The 20,751-nt window shown below is 36.4% G+C and overlaps 1 protein-coding gene across 4 annotated transcripts in view; it reads right to left on the bottom strand.

The window, feature by feature from the left end:
- LOC149140382 (uncharacterized) overlaps positions 1-20,751 on the bottom strand; it is a 241,685-nt gene that overhangs the window by 17,865 nt on the left and 203,069 nt on the right. For all 4 annotated transcript variants that reach the window (XM_089449709.1, XM_089449710.1, XM_089449711.1 and 1 more), the window contains 7 exons: positions 15,755-15,927; positions 15,425-15,638; positions 15,008-15,133; positions 14,809-14,898; positions 11,948-12,073; positions 11,713-11,793; positions 11,429-11,536 (listed from right to left, as the gene is read on the bottom strand). In XM_089449709.1, the coding sequence (XP_089305835.1) occupies positions 11,429-11,536; positions 11,713-11,793; positions 11,948-12,073; positions 14,809-14,898; positions 15,008-15,133; positions 15,425-15,638; positions 15,755-15,927 (918 nt within the window). The remainder of the gene's footprint in view (positions 1-11,428; positions 11,537-11,712; positions 11,794-11,947; positions 12,074-14,808; positions 14,899-15,007; positions 15,134-15,424; positions 15,639-15,754; positions 15,928-20,751) is intronic.

Raw genomic sequence — 20,751 nt, 5'->3', positions numbered from 1 at the left:
CTCTGGTGCTCTGCGCAGCACTTGGCTGCCTCTGCGAGGCCCTACATGAGCCCTTTGTTGGCTCTGTGTCACTCTCCTTGGCTATTGCGCTGCTCTCCCAGCACAATCTCTGCCTTCTCTGTTTTTTTGTACTCAATGCCCCTTAGCTACTCTCTCGACCACTGATTCTATCTCTCTTAGCAAACCCTGCTCTAGAGAATAGAATGACTGATCACTTTGGTGTACTTCTCCAAGTGACCCTCAAGCCTCCTTTTATACTTTTCTTGTTGACATCTGAACGGTCGAGATGAAGTCCCTAATCAACGGCTAAGATTAGATCTGGCTTGATCCATGTCTTTTGGACCATTCTAACACAAATTCATATTAATACACATTAATATTTTATTTTCCCTAAGTTTAGACTTAGTGACTCCATTAAAAATATTAATTATTCTAATATCTCATGATCTGTTTAGAATTTGCCCAAACCCCTTCTAGGTATTGGAGATCTCATGTGCTCCAACCTCTCCACCAAATTTCGTGGCTAGAGCACAACCGATGCTACCCCAAATCAACATGGGAGAGAATCTCATGTGTGTAGGCTTAAGAAATCCTTATATGGACTAAAGCAGGTGTCGAGAGAATGATACGAGAGGATTGATACTTCCTTGCAGCAGAAGGGTTTTTAGAAGAGTGATCCAGATCCGAACCTATACTTCATCATGGTTGGTGACAATCCACTCATTCTAGTTCTATATGTGGATGACTTGTTTATTACTAAAGAGGAGAGACTCATCCAACACTGCAAGAGGGACCTTGCTTTAGAGTTTGACATGACCAATATGGGATTGGTGCATTACTTTTTGGGGTTGGAGGTTTGGCAGAAGGATGGGCATATGTTTGTGGGTCAGGGTAGATACACAGGGGACATACTGAGGAGATTATGTATGGAGGATTGCAGGCCTATGACTATTTCGATTATCACCAACTGGAAGAAGTTGCATGCTTCAGATTCTGAGTCAGTGAATCCCACTTTGTACCGTCAATTGATTGGTTCAATGATGTATCCGCTCAACACTAGACTGGATGTCTATTTCACAATCAACATATTGAGTCAGTTTATGATGGAGCCTAGGAGAGTGCACTAGGTGGCCGCGAAACATGTTTTACAGTAGCTACGGGGCATAGTGGGCTATGGTTTGGACTATATTTGAAAAGATGGAGTCAGGCTGACAAGTTGTATAGACTCAAATTGGGCAAGTAGTGCTAGTGACCAAAAGAGTGCATCCAAATGTTGTTTCAAGTTGGGTTCAATAGTGGTGTCATGGTTCAACAGGAAGAAGATATCAGTGGCGTTGAGCTCAGCGGAAGATGAGTATATTGCAGCTAGCTAGGCCAGTTGTGAGGTTATTTGGTTTTGCAAGATGTTTTGTGGCTTATTTGTTCAAAGGTTGAGACCAACTATGATATACTGTGAAAATCAGAGTTGTATTAAACTCACAAAGAATCATGTATTTCATGACCGGTCAAAGCACATAGAGATCAACTACCACTTCATCAAGGATTGAGTACAGAGAGCGACAGTGAAGCTTCAGTACATATCCATTGATGATAGGTTGCATACATTCTCACCGAATCATTATGAAGGGGCAAGCATGTGTATTCCAGAGATAGGATGGGAGTGATGAGAAACACCTTTCTCAATAAGAGGGAGTGTTGAAGAAAAAGGTATCAAGGAGGTGTTTCCTAGTGCATTTTCCTTTTTGCCTAGGAAAACACCTTTTTTAGCATATGACTTTATGAGTTATATTAAAGTAATGAAAAAGTCACTTTATATTTTTAAATGGCCTTTATGTGGAGAAAAAGTACAAGGTACAAATATAAAGTTATAAAGTGACTAGTGAATCATTAATAAGGAACACCACAAGAAAAGGCGGTCAAGTGAGGGAATGATCTCCACCAGTGATCTAGAGGGTTGATATCTAATCTCAACCCTTGATTAAAAAAGGTTAGGGTTTCCTATCTAATGAGAGCAAAAGAGGGATAAAAAGGTGGAAGTTATTCCATTCTTCATGTGCATTTGGAGAAGTGAAAGGAAGAGAGATAGAGAGGAGCACGAGTTTGCAAGAGGAGGAGATTTTTGCCAAGGAAGTCGATCTTCATCAAGAGTAAATTTGAACCTCAAGCAGTGACTGCAAGCACACAACCCTAGACAATTCTCATCATTATCAGTGCAAGTTTCGAGGGCTGGAGAAGGGAGGCTTCGCAATTTTCAAGGAGGTTTTGGATGCCATAAATTTAATACAGTATGATAGACCCACTATTCGTGACAAGAAATTCAGATCTCAGATTAAGTTATTAGGCAGACATTCAAGGCAAAATTTGAGGCAGACCAGCTTGTTAGTTGACTAAAATTTGAGAGAAATTCTTGGGTTGACTGGCCCAAATTTCAAGGATCAGGGGCAGTTCTATTGCATGAGATTCAAGGAAGAGATCAGCTGGTTATGGCACGAATTTCTGAAGTTATACAGTCTGGCAGAGGCACAACATTCTAGACTATTGTGGCTAGACAATGGCTCGAATAGCTGGGAGAGATAAGTATAAATGTTGTCATTTGTTGCATTGTAAATTTCCTAATAAAGAGGAAAAATAAAATCTCCTTACACTAGTTTGCCGCAATCTGGGGTTTTTCTAGGATCACAATTAACCAAAAATCATTGTGTAAAATCAGTGTGTGTGTTTGTGCTTTTATTTTCTTATCAACTAGAAAATAAAAGAAGTAGAGTAGCCCTGAATGTTTCAATAAAATTTGTATTAAAAGTTTACATATTAGCAACATGTGGGACTGTGAGCATTAAACTGTATGCAAAAACCTTGAAACTAGGAGGGCTACACAAAACAAAAAATTTCTACAAATTTCAGGTAGAGTAGACCACCTACCAGATTTTCCAATTATTTGGCACTATCAAGCAACATTAGCGAGTCTGAGCCTTCCACTTTTTAAAAGGCTATAGATGAGCAGGTTTGGAGGGATGACATGATAGAGGCATATAGCTCCATCATGACCAATGACGTGTAGGATATAGTGTCAAAACCAGAGGGAAATTTTGTGGTCACTTCTCTATGAATCTATAAGATCAAACATGCAGTATCGAGAAGTATAAAGCAAGGTTCAAGGCGAGAGGGTACTCCTAGGAGGGAGTGGATTACGAGGAGGCATTTGAACCTATCGCCAGATATGCATCTATTAGAGAAGTTATATCCATTTCTTCAAAGATGGGGTGGAGGATACATCAGATGAATGTGAATACTACTTTTCTCAATGGAGTGATTACAGAGGAGGTGTATATTGAACAACCTCAGGGATATGAGGAGTATGGGAGAGATTCCCATGTAGGCAGGTTGAAGAAGGCTCTTTATGCGCTAAAGCAAGCTCTACGTGCATGGTACGCCAGAATCGATGGACACTTCTTGGCTTGGGCTTCACCAAAAGTGAGTTGATCCCAACTTGTACTATGTACTTGTTAAGGGTGAGAAGCTCATCTTGGTACTTTATGTGCACAATCTCTTCTTGATAGGATCGGAAAAGTTCATAGGGAAGTGCAAAGAGGATCTTGCTTTGAAGTTCAACATGAAGGACAATGGCTTGATGTACTACTTTTTGGCATTGGGGTTTTGGCAACAACTATGAGATATTTTTCTTTGACATGGAAATTATGCAGTTGAAATCTTGAGGAGGTTTAAAATGGAGGATTGCAAGCCGATGTCTACATTGATGATCACTAACCTGAAGAAGCTAAGTTATTCTGAAGGTGAATTAGTGGATCCCACATGTACAGACAGCTAATAGGTTCCTTGGCCAACACTAGGCCAAATATATGTTTTGTTATATGTTGAAAATAAGGGCACCAAGGAGGTGTTTCCCAGTGCATTTATCCTTTTGGCCTAGGAAGACACATTAATGACCCTTTTGTCATGTGTCATTATGAGTTTTATTAATGTCATGGAGCAAAGTACTTTTTATGAGTTATGTACCAATTACTTTAATTTATTAATGTCACTTGCGTCATAAAGTGACTTTATGAGAAAAGTACTAAGTACACTTTATAACATTAAAGTGACTTTTATGTTTTAAAATTGATTTTATGAGAGAAAAGGTGCACATGGTACAAAACATTAAAAAGTTACTACGAGGCTCATTAATTGAGGGCAACCACATGAGGGAGGGGGTCAAGAAAGGGAATACTCTCCACCCTTGATCTAATGAGTTGAGATTTAATCTTAGCCATTAGATCTAAAGGTTAGGATTCTCTTATACTAAGATGACAAAAAGGAAAAGGAAAAAGGTGAAGGAGGAGGCTCATTATTCTCATGAGACTTGAGGAGAGGAGAGCAAGGAGTAGAGAGGAGGCTGAAATAGTTGAGATAAGGAAGGGAATTCGAACAACTAGAGAGGAAAATAGAATAGAGTTTCCAACTCAAACATTTGGCACGCATCTCGAGATTTTTGCACAAGAGGTTTCAAATCGAGTGTCCAAGGATTTCTGGTCGAGTTTTAAGCTATAAGTTTGTGTGATTGGTTGAGTCATTGAGTGTGAGACTCCACATTTTACTGGTACGAAAAGGAGCAGCTCGAACCTCTATTTCCTCTACCATAGTTCAATCAAGAGGTCTGAAAATCTTTGAGACTATCAACGCAAATTTTGGGCCTTTAGCAATGCGTTTTTCGAGGCAGTTCAAGTTAGATTAGAGGCATGAGATTCCAAGCAAAATTTATGATCAGTCTAGCACTATATTCGAGGCAGTCACTGAGTGTATGCACAAAAATTAAATCAAGTCATAGCTATGTTTATGATTGTGTGGTGGTTCGAATTTCTACGTAGAAATGGTAGTGACTTCAGCAAGCAAAAAGGGAGATAATTTGTCTTTATATTTGTTGTGTAATAATTTCCTTATGAGCAATTAAAATCCTCCTTTAGAACTGGTTTTCCCCTTGTGGGTTTTTCCAAGGTCATTAGACCAAGTCACTGTGTAAAAAATTGTATGTGTTCGCATTTAATTCTTGTATGAACTATGAAATGTCAACAGAGTAGAGTACTCTTATGTTTCAAGTTGAACGCATGTCTAACATTTATATTAGCTACATGTAATGTATGGTTTGGGCATTAAACTTCATGCAAAAACTTGAAACTAGGTTGGGGCTATAGCATATGAATTTTCTACACTATGAACACACTCAGCTAGTTCATGGTGGCGCTGAGACAGGTCCATTGGTGGCAATGAATCATGTGTTGAAGTACCTGTGGTGTACAATAGACTTTGGACTGAGATATGTCAAAGATGGAGGAGTGGAGTTGCAAAGGTACACAAATTCTAATTGGGCAAGGAGTGTAGTGGACAAAAAATTCACATCTAGATGTTGTTTCAACTTAGGTTCAACGATAATCTCATGGTTCAACAAAAAGTAGCAGTTAGTGGCACTGAGTTCAGCAAAGGAAGAGTACATGGCAACAAGTATGGCGAGTTGTGAGGCATTGTGGCTTCACAAGAAGCTTGGAGGACTATTTCATGAATAGATGGGGCTAACGGTGATTCACTGTGATAATGAGAGTTGCATTAAGCTCACTAAGAAACCTGTGGTTCATCATCGATCCAAGTACATCGAGATCACATATCACTTCATCAAAGACAGTGTCCAGAGAAGTGCTATGAGATTCCAAAACATTTCTATGGAGGAGCAGGTGGCATATGTTCTCACTAAGCCTCTAGTGAAAGGGAAGTTTGTGATGTACCAAAAGAAGCTGGGGGTGATGGAGAATCCCTTCCTTACTATGAGGGAGAGTTGAAGCTGATGGAAGCTTCGGAAGGTCTTCTACATAGGCTTGGTGTCTTACCATGTGGAAGACATTATTTGCCTCTTTTAGGTGCTTGCTTGGTGGAGTAATTTATTTGTCTTCTTTCCTAAGTCTAACTTAGGTAAAGTACAATAATTAAATTCAATTAATTATTGTGGAGTATTAAGCCATTTTTCACGGATGTATAATTTAATTATTTAAGTGACTTAGTAATAATCTCAACCACTCTTTATGTTCCTTGTCATTGATGTCAAGGAAGTGAAAATATCGTCATTGATGTCAAGATCAGTTGGAGGTCACTAATGTGATGATGTCCATAGGATGATGTAGCTTGATGAGACCCTAGCTCAAGGGTTTAGAGAACCTAGCTGGATGGCATGTCTCGGAGGAGCCCCGCACATATGGAGGGTCTTGATGATGATTCTCAGCATGAGAGTATTTCAATGTGATGGAGTTCATCATGCCATTTTTGGTGGTATGTGGAGCATCTTGTGGGCCCTCCCGAATCCGAATGTATGCTTACTTGAATATTAGTGCCCCATGCCACAAGGTTGAAGCCCTGCATTTGTTGAGGATTTTTGAAGATGCAGACCAATCAATTTGCCTTGGAGACCATCATCATTGGATTATCTTCACCATGTCGATTCTGACAGTATGTAACACACTTTGTGGGTCCTCATGGTTTGAAAGATATGCTTGGTTAAAGTTTAAGCCGCCTACTTATGGTCAAAATCCCCGACTAGTTGATGATATGGCAAAATATTATTGGCTTGACTATGGCTAAGAAGGGTGTCTTAATTAAGGGATAAATGAAATTGTTTAAATATTTCCAAAAGGGTTCTAAAATTAAAAGGTAATTTTTGGCTCCACTCAAAATGCAAGTCAACCCAAATTAAACATGGGTTTTTGGCTCCATCTTTTTTAAAATTTAAATTTAAATTTGGGACTCCCTCCAAAATCTCATGTCAGCTAACCTCAAAGGAGACCCTCCTAAAATTATATAAAATTATTCGCTTTCCTCTCAAGAGCAAGAATTCAACGCAAAAATAAGCTTTGAATTTTTTGCAGCCTTGATCACATCATGAAGATGGTCGAAGAAGTACAAAAGGGTTTTGTTTTCTAATTTGTTTCTGGACTAAGGTTTTCATTGTGTTATGATATTCTATTTCATTAAATAAGCCTCTGCGACTCCTGTGCATTTCCAAGGATCAACATAGAAGGAGCAGTTGGCTTGTTTTGTTTGGTATAGGATAGCAGATCCGGTATATCTCTTAAACATATTTCTGAAAGGTCATGTTGAAGATCAATCTCTTTGGCTCTATTGTAATTCAGCCTCCTCAGAATGGCACACATTAGAATTCGCGGATTGGTGTTGATATCTGTATTGAAAGATCACTCACTCTTGTTGTTTGGTTCTTAACACAAGTCTGTGCAACCTATGGCAGAAATTCACCATGGCTTATAATTGAAGGACCGCTTAGGGCACAATTCTGAGACCTGTACTTCCTTGTGTGTGGATTCATTATTAAGGCATCTTTGCGCACAAATCTGAGTAAGCGTTTAAAAGCAGTTTGTGCTAAATTCATTATCTATTGATCCTAGTCGCATGCAATCTTGTCAAAGGTCCACTAAAGCATAATTGCATTACTTAAGGTGTCCTTCTGTAAAGTGTTTCTAAATCTAGACCTATGTCACAAGGTTCGTCAAACTTCAACATTGAGGTTCGAATTTTGGTGAACCTTAAAAAAAATTGAGGTTTGGCGAACCTCATAGCCATTGACCAAGTCCACAGATCAAAACTCATAACCTCAGGTCACAACTCAATCTTGTAATCTATTCTTGCAGTTTACATATCCGTGATAGCATTTTTTACATTTATTGATGTTGATTTCTCACTATTTTATCGTATATCTCATTTTAAATTCAATATATATATATATGGACAAACCTAAAGGCGAACATGATCTAAACCTCATCAAAAAATTCAAACTCAAAACAAACCTAATCATTATCGAAACCAAACTCAAACTCGAACTCGAACCATGTGACTTAGATCTGGACATCCTCTTCTGAGAATTACTTTGCGTCCCGATTTGATCATTGATCTAAAGGTCAGATCTGTTCAACAATTGCATATAACTTATATTTGCGACCTCTATAATTTTGCAAGAGAAATGGTTTTTGACCCTTTTGTGACAAGCCCTAATCTAAAGCAACAACAACCTCCTATAACTGGAGCACAAAAATCAGCATTAAACAACAATGATATATATTTTATTAATAATGAATGAATTGATGCTTTACAGAGTGAGAGGCCAGGCTTAAATACAGTCGTACGTGCCTCTTGGTGAATGGGCGTGATCAAAGATCATGCCCTATGCCCTAATTAAACTAATAGTTTACAAAATAATTAATCTTTATATAACATTGCCTTCATCCCAAAAAGATGCTTTGTCCTCAAAGCATACGTAACGCCAGATGTTGTTGATGAAACGCTTCAGTCTCCCAAGAAGCTTCTTCTTCTGGTAAGTCCTTCCACTTGATCAAGTATTCTTTGATCACTTGTGATCACAACTTCCTTTCCCTACTGGATATGATACCTTCTGGCTCTAGAATAACCCTTCCTTCATCATCTAAAGTCGAAAGTGTTGTCTGTGTTGATTGATGTTCACCAAGTGCCTTTTGAAGGCAGGATACATGGAAGACGTTATGAACATGGCTTTTATCAAAAAGGCTTAAACTGTATGCGACTTGGCTAATCCTTTTGTTGATCTGATATGGTCCATAAAACCTTGGTGCCAATTTATTTTTTCCTTTTTATTTTAAGGACAGTTGTTTTTATGGTTGAAGTTTGACAAATACCCAATCTCCAACTTCAAATCCTCTCTCGGTTCTATTTCGGTCAACTTGCTGCTTCATACAATTCCTTGCATTATATAGATTTTCTTTTAGAATTTGGACAACTTTTTGGGTTTCTTCTAACTAGTTTTTAACAGTTGGCACCTTCATCTCAATGATAGCAAAGTCCTTCCATTTCAACGGTTCGTAACTGTACAGAGCTTGAAACAAAGTCATTTTCATTGTTGTGTGTTAAGTGGAATTGTACCACCATTCAGCAAGATGTAACCATTGAACCCACTTATTTTGTTTGTCTGTGCCATAACAACGTAAATAGGCTTCTAAACACTTATTGACAATCTCTATTTGGCCATTTGTTTGAAGATGGTAAGTTGAACTCATGTTGAGATAGGTTCCTATATGTTTGAAGAATTCCTTCCAAAAATTACCCTTAGATTTGGCATCTCTATCGCTCACAATAACCATGGGAAATCCATGTGATTTGTAAACATTTTTGCAAAAAGTTTCAGCGACTTGTTTTGTTGAGTTTGACTTCCTCATTGCAATAAAGTGAGCATACTTGGTGAGTCTGTCGACTACTACAAGAATTTTATCCTTACCATCAAACACAAGGAAACCTTTAATAAAGTCAATTGATATTTCCTCCCATTTCTGATTCAGAATGTTTAAGGGATGAAGTAGTCTAGGTGTCATAATATTTTCATTTTTATTCCTCAGGCATTTATCGCATTCGACTACATATTTTTTAATATCATTACTCATTCCCTTCCAAAAGAATCACTGGTGTGCGATGTAGTAGGTTTTAAAGTATCCTCAATGTATGGTTGACACTGGACAGTGAATCATGCAACTATTTGAGACCTTGGCTTTAAATTTGGAATCTGCATTCAAATAAATTCTTCCCTTGTACCATACAATATCATTCTTCCATTCAAATTTTGAAATTTGAGGAGGATTATTAATTATAGCACTTGTTTCTAGATCTTTTGTGTATTCACTTTGAATCTCATTAAGCCATTCGGGAACAACCACTGACATTGCGAGTAACAATGGTTCTTCTTCTTTCCTCAACAAGGCATTAACTACAATGTTATCTTTCCCTTTCTTGTGTAATATATCCATGTCAAAGGTAGCGATCTTTTCTATCCATTTTTGTTGTTCTATAGATAGCGTTTTCTATTGGAGGAGATGTTGAAGACTATTATGATTTGTTCATATTAAGAACTTACTTCCCAAGAGATATTGTCTCCATTTGGCTAATGCATGCATAATAGCAAGCATTTCCTTGTTGTATATAGACTTCAGAGATACGTGCTTATTGAGTTTTCTGCTTTCAACGCGATTGGATGACCATCCTGCATTAGTATTGCTCCTATGCCAAAACCCGAGGCATTACATTCAATTACAAATGTTTTTGAGAAGTCTAGAGTTGCCAATACAAGGGCATTAGACATAACTTCTTTCAAGTCTTCAAAACACTTTTCTACTTCATCATTCCATCGAAATGAGTTTTTCTTTAAAAGGTTCGATAGGGGTGCGGTTATATGGGCATAGTTTTTAATAAATCTTCAGTAATACCCGGTTAATCCTAAGAATCCTCTTAGCTTGGAGATATTAATTGGTCTGGGCCATTCCCTTATAGCCTTGATCTTGTTAGGATCTACTTTAACTCATTCCTTGGATATTATATGTTCGAGATATTCTACTTCTTCCTTCCCAAAAGTGCATTTTGACTTCTTGGCATAAAACTGATGCTCTTCCAACACAGTAAGAACTTTCTCCAGATGTTGTAGGCGCTCCTTCCAAGTGTTACTGTAAATCAAAATGTCATCTAAGAACAATAACACAAACTTCCTTAGATATGGACAGAATAGCTCGTTCATAGTATAGCTTGGAAAGTTGTTGGTGCATTGGTTAAACCAAAAGCCATTACCTTAAACTCGTAACGACCTTCATGTGTTTGGAAAGCAGTTTTTGCTACATCTTCCAATCTTATTCTGATTTGGTAATATCCTGACCTTAGGTCTAGTTTTGAGAAGCATTTAGTGCCATGTAGTTCATCCAACATTTCATCGATAAAAGGAATTGGAAACTTATTTTTAATTGTTATTTTGTTTAGTCCTCGATAATCGACGAATAATATGAACGATCCATCTTTCTTCCGAACTAATACAACTGGGGCAGCATACAGACTTTTACTTTTTGTGATGATGCCACATTTTAAAAGATCTTGGACTAATCTCTCAATTTCGGTTTTTTGATGATGTGGATATCGATACGGTTTGATGTTGATGGGGTTTGATCTTTCTTTGACTTTTATTGTATGCTCGATATCTCTTTTATGTGGCATCTTCATCGGAAGGTCTTGGAATACTTTTTCGTGCTTTTGAATTAGCTCTTGGACTTCTGGTCTTCGTTGACTAGATTCAAAGTGAACATTTCTAATTGATGACACTGTACTACATAAGCTGGCGCTCCCTTCTGAATCATTTTCATCATCTGGTTTCTGTAGCACATATGGTGCTAAACTGCATTGTATATGTATTTGTAAAATTGCTCATTTCTCAAAATACTCCTGAATGTCTGCTGTCTGAATTATTATATATTACATTATTATAAAAGTACAGTTTACCAGACTGTTTATGGACATTCATTTCTTAACATCTGTAAAGGGCAGTCCAGAACAAAAAAAAAAATCTTAGTTTGTCCTTTCATCCTATATCATTGTTACAAACCCGATGACCAGTTGCTTTAAGCTTAGGTAGTATGCGATCGAGGGTCTCCAGCTTTGCGCAAAGTCTGACAATTGATGGTAGATAATGTCGAGGCAACATATTTTCTACCTGAAAAAAACAACAGAATAGTCGAGCATATTATCAAGTGTCTTATATCATGAATGATAGAATTGATATTTATAAATCAGTATAGGTTAACAACAGAACTGATTAATAAGATATTATGTTATGCCATTGTTTATCAGAGAACAGGTTACAATCTAATACTGTTCTATGGGATATACCTCATCTGCATGCAGCTGGCTTAGATATGGATGGTTGCAAATATTCCGAAGCTCCATTACAGTATTATGTACTGATCTAGCCTGAAAATGTGATACAAAACAGAATTAATAGAGAATCTTAGATGAAATGAAGCGATATTACATAGGTGATACACAAGACCCTTTTACCACCAAATATTCAAAGTGATTATACAAGAAAAGAGGTAGAAAGAAAGTCAATGAAATTTCAGTAAACCTTCGAATGTCCGAGAGATCCAAGTGATCCAAGATTATCTTCAACTCTCTTCATGAGAAGCTTCTGATATGCAGATGCCTCACACCTTACCAAACGCTCAATCTTCTCAGGTAGTTCACTCTCAACCTTTATGAAATCAATTCATGACATCCCAAGTTAAAATAAACTTGTCATGATAAATCTTGAAAATTCACAAAACACTGATGTATTAGTCTCCTAAGTTCTAACAGCAAAATCATATATCATTGACAACATATGCAAAACAGAGAATTTGTTATTGGATAAGCATACTAGTCTGGGTATGCCTGTATCTCTGCCTTGCATGCAAGAGAAATGAAAGGAAGCCAGGATGCAGACTCAAAATGGGAACCAACACTCCTATTTTTACAAGCTGCATGCTTGTGTATCTCAGTACAAATCCTATAACTTGGTCTAAACTATCCTTTATTACTTCAGCACATGACCATACTAAATCACTACCTTAAAAATGTTTGTTTCATCAGCCAATGAATAGGCGTAACACCAAACAGAAAATTGGTTGAACCTTAAACAGGGAGGTCGACAGGATGCAGGTGCACTAAACCTTTGAAGGCAGATGAAAGACTCTGCAGAGATATCATAATGATTCTTCCCATCAGACTATTCAGTGTTAGTAGTTATTTAAATCTGTAAACAGTTGACATTACAAATTGTGTAATCATTGTTAATTAAATATTTGCTAAGAGAATCATATTACTTGGAGTATGTTAGCATAAGGACTATAATTGTGCCTCACAGAAACTTGGTGGGTTCACTCCTTGTTTTGAGACCTGTCTCATTTATCAAGGTTTGATTTGATGGTTGTTTTCCATATGCATACATGATACAGTACATGACAGCAGATTCAATGGACCCAATTTTTATAACATGCTTTTATCTGCCCAGATAGTTTCCTCTTTCACGTCCTAATTTATTGACTGATGGCTTGTTGCAACAGTCGTCCACTGATTTTTGTTGGTGGCTACTGACTTTGTTCAGTGATTTATTTGTTTATTTCTTGGAGAATATTCCCACAATTGTTTCTAATGCAGATGGAAGCACTCCTTTTCTATTTATTGCATTTTTATATGTAGCAGCAGAATGATTTTTACAACCATGTACACAGGCTCATGTAAACATCACAAAAAAATCACAATAGCATTGCCACAACACGATTTTCTCCAGGTGCCGATTTTATCAGCCAAAAAGATCACCAATTTTAAACTCTGTAAAATCGGGAAAAAATCACAATAAAACCAGGATAAAATTGCTATAAAATCGTAAAAATCACAAAAAAAAATTCATCATTTAATATTTAAAAATCGTCATTTAATATTTAAAAACCTTTTTTTTGCTGATGTTCGCCAATTTTAAACACTCGTTTCCCGATTTTTACGATTTTTTCCGTTACCAGACCCTTGCCGATTTTATCCTGATGCCAATTTCAGCAACATTGCATGAATGTTATATGTTTGAAAATAAAGGATTGAAATGACCAAAGGCCATAATTGTTGGACTTAGGAATACAGAGAATGACAACTTGATCCCTAGAAGCAACGACACTTTCAAGGACTCATAATGTACATCTTGAGATTCTAATGCTTGATGTATGAATTTCAAATTTTAGGAAACATTAAAGTTCTAAAACTTGGACTCAGACCGACTTGATTCCAATGACTTGGTTTACTAAAAAATGTATAAATATTTAAATTTATCAAAAATATATATTTTAGAGATTCCAAACCATGATTCCAATAAAAGGTTTATGAAAGAAGCATTATGAATAAATGAGCAGGAAAATTTAAATGACAAGCAATGTTCTAACATTACTTATATTGGGATCCTCACCATTAGTATTAACCATCACCTCTACCTCAATCCTCTAGGGGCATTGGTCAACACCACCCTATTTTGATGAAACTGCCTAAACCAAGCCTTATAATATGGTAGAAAAAGCTTAACATGCCTAACCAATGATTTTGATTTGAGTGAAGGGTACACTTTTGCTTAGTCCATGACAGAGGAATTCAAAAATCAATACGCACAACATCAAGGTACATAAAGGGCCAGCTGTTTTTGATTAAATGCCAATCCCATACTCTCATACGTGATAGAATCCAATGAAAATGTTGCGATAAGTTGAAATCTTAAAAACTGTTATGTGTGCTAATTTTGAATGGGATATGAAATTATACTTTCTCCATATCAAGTCTGATGGAGTTGGAACCACACTGAGACATCCTGAAGCAATCAATGGTAATTTTAAAAATTTATATAAAAGTTGACATTTACTTTAAGAATTTAACATTACAAATAATTGCCAGCACTGTTTTAGGAGTATATATATATATATATATATATAAAGAATTTTGCTTGCTGAGTCAGCCACAGTGGGGTCCAGTAGCTACTTGTCTGAGTAGGGCCATTTTGGTACTGAACCGATCGAGTCAAACTCTGACTCAGCTGGTTTGGTACTGCACCATCCCTCCACACCGATTCATTGGCTAAATTCATATGGGAGGTAGCTGAGTTGACAGAGTCAACTTGGCCCAAGTTTGAAAACACGGGGAAAAATAACAATGCCAATCTATTACAAAGTAATGTGAGCAATTAAAGGTAATACTTAAATCATATTTTCTCTTAGAGATACAGGCTCTAATATAACTACTCTAACTATCCTAAACATAAACAAGCGCTGTTTCGTCTTCTCTATGAATGTGAATAGCAAATTTAGATGGCTCTTTGATCATGCAAAGATAAGAATTCTCTAATCTCTCAGATCATAAGGAACATAAAAAATAATAAATTTACATTCAAAACATATAATTGAATTTTCTTCGTACCTTGTGCTTTAGTCTCCGAAGCATAAATGGTCGCAAAACTTGATGAAGACGATTTATAATCAAAAGATTTTCTTCCTCAGACAATAGAGCCTACATATGAGCAATGAAAGAAAGAGATGAGAAAATGAAAAATTTGGAGAAAATTATTGTGTTTTTCAAAAATAGATAGCAATCTTCAATGGCATATAACATTATCTACCTGATCTGCTGAATTGTCTCCTGCATTTTCGAAAGGCTTGTTAAACCACTGAGAAAAATCTTCTGACGAATTGAAAATGCTTGGTAGCAGGAAATTTAGAAGTGCCCAGAGTTCCTCAAGATTATTCTACAAACAAAATGTGTGTTAAGAAGAAGACAGGCCGAACACTAAAAATATCCACAGCTATAATATTCCATGCATAGTCTGTATTTACAACAAAACGACACTGGTAAAAAACGTACAAGTGCAAAATCCATAAGAAATTTTGAGAGTAGTCACCAAATGGAGCATGAAATAATAAAACTGCAAGCTCTGCGCTTTAACAATGACTTTTATAGTTACAAAAATTTATATCCATGATAACTAGTTATCTATAACCAACATACAGAACAAATGAAAACAAATCAATTATCCAACCTGGAGTGGTGTTCCCGTGAGCAATAATCGATGACTGCTTTGATAGTGCTTCAACTCAGCATTCAGTTTGCAAGATGCATTTTTTATGCGATGTCCCTCATCAATTATGATATAATGCCATGAAATTTTACTCAGTCTTGGTCGATCATGTTTGTTCATCAAGTATTCATATGTAGTTAATAGCACGTTAAATTTTTGCTGAGAAATGTTCTCCCTGGTTCAACCATAAACAAATGCAGAAAAGGCAATAAAAGTCAGATATTAGTAATCTCTGCCATCACAGAGGAAGCATCCCAAGTAAACCAGGACAGTTTGATGCCTGTGCATTACCTGAATAATCGACGGCGATCATCAGGAGAACCTGTATATGCAATTTTACTGATGCTAGGGGCCCAAAAGCTAATTTCACTCAGCCAACCAGACAATACAGAGGAAGGCACTACTACCAAGAAAGGTCCTCTGTCATTCTTTTGTTCCATCAAGTAACATATTAATGAAATTACCTGCAAAACCACAGCACGTACAAGTTTAATTTACAGTTTATTTAGTAAATGCATGTAATTTTCATTGGCTTATATTCATTATTTCTGTCAGAATAAAGAGCAGATTCAAGAGAATCAGATCTTTATCACCAGACTTCTCTATACACCCAAAGAGCTCTCTGATTCGAGAGGTTTGTATCTAGACCTAATGACAACACTGACTTTGACATCAGTTATCAGTAAGGTGCTGATAGAATATTCAAGAAGTTGACCAGTACCATAAGTTTCCCCCAAAATTATCATTAAAACCAGAAAAGAAAGACATCCTTTTAGCCTATGCTATTAGATCTGGTGATTTGCACACAACAGATTCATTTCAGAATTGTATCCAACTAAGATCTGGCAGGGATATAATTCCCAGCCATATCTATGGTTCGTATGCCATCCTGACTAGGCAATTCAGAAAAGAAAAAAGCCATATTCAAAGAAAACCTACTCAAGGAATAGCAACATAAAGTAACAATAACGAAAAAAGGTTACACACTCAACACTTAATCATCATGAAGAACCACTACATTCACCTCTAGATATTCCATATTTCAACTTTCAACTAAACTATCATTTATGTGATGCATAAAATTTATTCTTTTGAACCATCTCCATATCTGACAATTTTAACCAAGTTTTATGCACATACCACACCCATCCATGTACCCATATCCTGGAAAATTAGACTCTAGCTAAACGATATTGAGAACTCGTCCTGTAAAGTTGCTATCATTTATATATCCACTTGCAAAAAACAGAATAATGAATCAGAATAATTGTTTTGCACTCGGTCTAAGGAGACACTAATCAGTGTTATGATTTTGGTTTCTTCTTACGCTATAGGTTCGCATTGATTAACACTAAAACCAGAAAAGAAAGAAACCCTTCTAACTTATGCTATCAGATCTACTGCATTTGCATGCACCAGAATCATTTCAGAATTGCATCCAACTTCGATCTGCCAGAGATACATTTCTCAGCCATATCTAGGCCACATACTTTCCTGACTCACCAATTCAAACAAGAAAAAAGCTTCACTACAGTGGATTCTACAGAGAGATGAGGGCTCTAAGTTCTATTTTGACTTTATAATAGGAAAGTAGTAGGTAACAGAACTTTTGGTTTCTGCCCAGCAGATGGCTCTCTTGCCAAGAATCTAGCTGAGGTGAAAGGTATGTTTGGGGTGCATTTTCAGAGTATTTTTTCTCCATCTGCTTTGATAAATTGTGTGATGGTGTTAACCCCAAGATTGCCTATGCAACTGAAGGGTTAAGATCCAGCTATATTCCATCAAGCTGGTTTTGGTTTCAGACACAGGTCAATCCAATCTTAGCAGTGATCAGAGTTTGCTTCAGAGTCAGTTTGCCTGATGTGGAGACACTACTATTTCTAGCAGTTCTATTTCCTAGGAGCTAGAGTTCTGACTCCTGAGGACCCCATGTCAGAGTTAGTCACAAATTATTGGTCCATGTGAGATCACGACACCAAGGAGCATTTTTCAGATGATATGCAAGCAGTTTCATGGCACTACTATTTTCAGTACTTAGGTGTCCAGGGCTTGCATACCAATTCTGAGCATATATTTTGGTTCCTTGCAGAAAAGAGAGAGTGTTTGCACCAACACGAGAGGCATGGCTTCCTTGGAGAAGAGCAAGTATTATGAGAGTGTTTTCACAGACATCAGAAACATTATTTTTAGCAGTCTATTTTTAAACTGTTGTTAATTTTGTCAAGCAAAAAAACTAATTTTCCTTGCTAAATTTTTCAGGACCAAAACTTAACATTCTTTGTTAAATGTACCCAAGTAAAACCCTAAGTTGATTTCCTTTTATATGATTAGCAATTTTGCTAAGTCTTTGCATAAGAGATATCTTTGGAAGTCGTTTTCCTTAAAGGGAGGAAATTCAATGGCTTGGTTTATTTCTAGCAGGGATTGTGTTAAAAGCAAATTATCCTTCTGAATCTACTTACAACTTCATCATTCAACAAGAAATTCATGGTGGATGTATGCTGTGAAATCTTTAAAAGAAGAATTTTGAGGTTACAGTTCAGGGACAATCACACGTGTGGCTAGGGTGTGCACCAGTCCAAACGAAGAAGTAATTACCAAATTACCAGTGACAATATGCTAACTGCCTACAATAATTTCATGGATTTGCTGCAGATTTGTGAGATAACAGATAGATGCTAGGAATAGGGCTATACGACTTAAGGTTTCTGTTGGTGACCAGGATAGATTGCATAGTGATTTATCGAAGAGGAGTTTTTGCAGCCCTCAGCTCCATAAAGAATGGCAAGCCTCTGGGCATGGATGGCCTTGTGAATTCTACAAGGCCAAGCGGGACACAATCAGTGATGCTTTTTGTTGTTTGGCAATTGAAGATTTCCTTTTGGTAGACTTTATAAAACTCACAACCAAGGCCAGATCAAGTTAATCCCCAAAGATGCAGCCAAGAACACCATTGGCATTTGGCAGCATGCTACTCTGCTTAGTGTTGCATAAAACATCATGGCTAAAGAAATGGCTCTGAGAATCCACACAATAGCACAAAAGGTCATTTGACAAGAACAAACAAATTTTATGCCAGAGCTATTTGTTCTACACATTCATGGGAAGCTTTGGAGTGGGCCCATGCGACTGACTGTACCTCAATTTTTTCTCTTCAAGATTGAATTTGACTGAGCCTATGATCATCTGGATTGGACTTTCAACACAGAGGTGTTGACCTGCATGGGATTTGAGCCAAAATGTGCAGCCATGGTCAACAAATTGATCTCCGTTATGAATAAAAATATTTATAAAATAATATAAATGATGTAAAACTATAATAATAATAAATATTAAATAATGATTAATTAGTAACTAGTTAATGAAAAGGTATGTCCCTAAGGACATAACCGTTGGTGAAAAGGTACCTACCTAGGGTACATAAGCAGACCCTAAGCCTCATTGTAATCATTCTTATTCATACATTTTAATATATATTCTTGTATCTTCAAAGCAGATCTTCATATTCCATGTCTTTTGGAGTGTTTAACCTGTTATACGAACTTTGTTCGTGGCATTGGTATCAGAGTCATGTCGGCAGATCCCAACCTTTGGTCATCAACCCTTCGTCAAGTTCGTTGCTGTTGGAATTCAGGCTTTTAGCCATAGAAGTAATTGGAGGTTCTCCATTTTTCTGTCAGGCCTTTGGCCATTAATTTACAAAAAAAATATAAGAAAAAGAAAATAATAATAATAAAAGAGTTCAAAAAACTTATATATAAAAAAATTATATTGAAAAAAATTAGAGAAATAAAAATAAAAGAAAACTAAAATAAATAAAAAGTAAATAAATAAGCAATGAAATAATAACATATTTAAAAAAATAAGGAGTAATTAAAATAAATCAAAACTAAGGAAGCTTTTTTCAAGAGTAAAAGGGGGTTCGGGGGGTGGGGGAAACCAAATTATTGACTAAAACAAATAGAGTCAATGGTGGGGGGGAACCTAATTATTGACTAAAACAAATAGAGTCAATCTCTGAACAAATATTTAAAAAAAAATGGAGCCTAATTCGAAAATAAAGGAAAGAAGTTTCTCCTATAAAGGTATCCTAATTGTAGATCTTAGATTATTTACATTAAAAGGGTGTATCGAAAGGAAAGAGATTAGTATTGCTATTGATCCAAACATCAAAGATAATTACATCGATGTTAATTTGGCAAATCAACTATTAGTTCTAGAGCCAAATATAGGCAAACGAAAAGGTCTTTTTGGCGAAAAAGAATATGAAATTAATAATTTACAAGTGACAATTGATCATTATGAGTACATATCTCAATTCCATGTCATAACTATGCTTGACAAAGAGGTTGACATAATTCTCGGTCGACCTTGGTTCAAGAAATTAGGTACGTTCATTTTAAACACAAACCAACCAAAAAATAAAAAATCTTGATGTTCCCTTACAAGAAGAAGATGGTCATGTTCCAAGACATGACAACAAAATCATAATTGATAATGCCTTCATCAAAAGATCTTAAAGATATTGCAAAATTAATGTTTCAAGAGAATGTAGAAACAATATCAAATAAGTAGAAAGAGCTTGAAGAAGTCATATCCAACAAAAATAAGGAAAATTCATATTTGAAGGAGCATAATCAGAAACTACTTACACAAGTGAGAAAATGTAAAGCTAAGAAACACCACTTAGAATAAGAAAAGGAAATATCTTAAAAGAAACTCAACGAAAGTCAATCAGGACAAGAAGAGGAAAGTTTATGCTTAAAGAACCTTAACCAAAGGTTATTAGAACAAATCAAGTGTTTAAAAGATGAGAAGCCTAAAGACCAAAATAAAGTTGATTCAGAAATTGAGGAACTCTTACGTCTCAGAAACCATAATCAAAGTCTACTCACTCAAATTAAGAAACTTGAGGATGATAAGAAATCATTGAAAAACAAATTAGAAGAACTTATCATGAAAGAAGTGTCGAAGTCTTCAGTCCAAGTGGAAGAAAAAGGAACAAATACCGATCCAATCAATATCACAACTCAAGAAGATGAGAAACCAATAGAAATTAAAACATATTCAGAAGTTGCATTTCAAACAGTGGAAATTCCAAGTGATGATTCAGTAGCCAATTCAACTACAACAGTACGTGAAGTAAATCAAGAAATTGTGACACACAAGATAACGGAAAGTCCAACTAGAAGAACTCCTTATCGACGTCTGAATCACAAAAGAAGACAACTAAGTCAGTCTACATATTTGAATCAATCAGAACGGAAGCAACAGATTTATGTTCCAAG

The sequence above is a fragment of the Pinus tabuliformis genome, chromosome X (genome assembly GCF_031772625.1).
Source record: "Pinus tabuliformis cultivar Carrire ecotype Pingquan chromosome X, CPIR1, whole genome shotgun sequence".
Classification (NCBI taxonomy): Eukaryota; Viridiplantae; Streptophyta; class Pinopsida; order Pinales; family Pinaceae; genus Pinus; species Pinus tabuliformis.
This window is presented reverse-complemented; position numbering and strand designations above follow the sequence as displayed.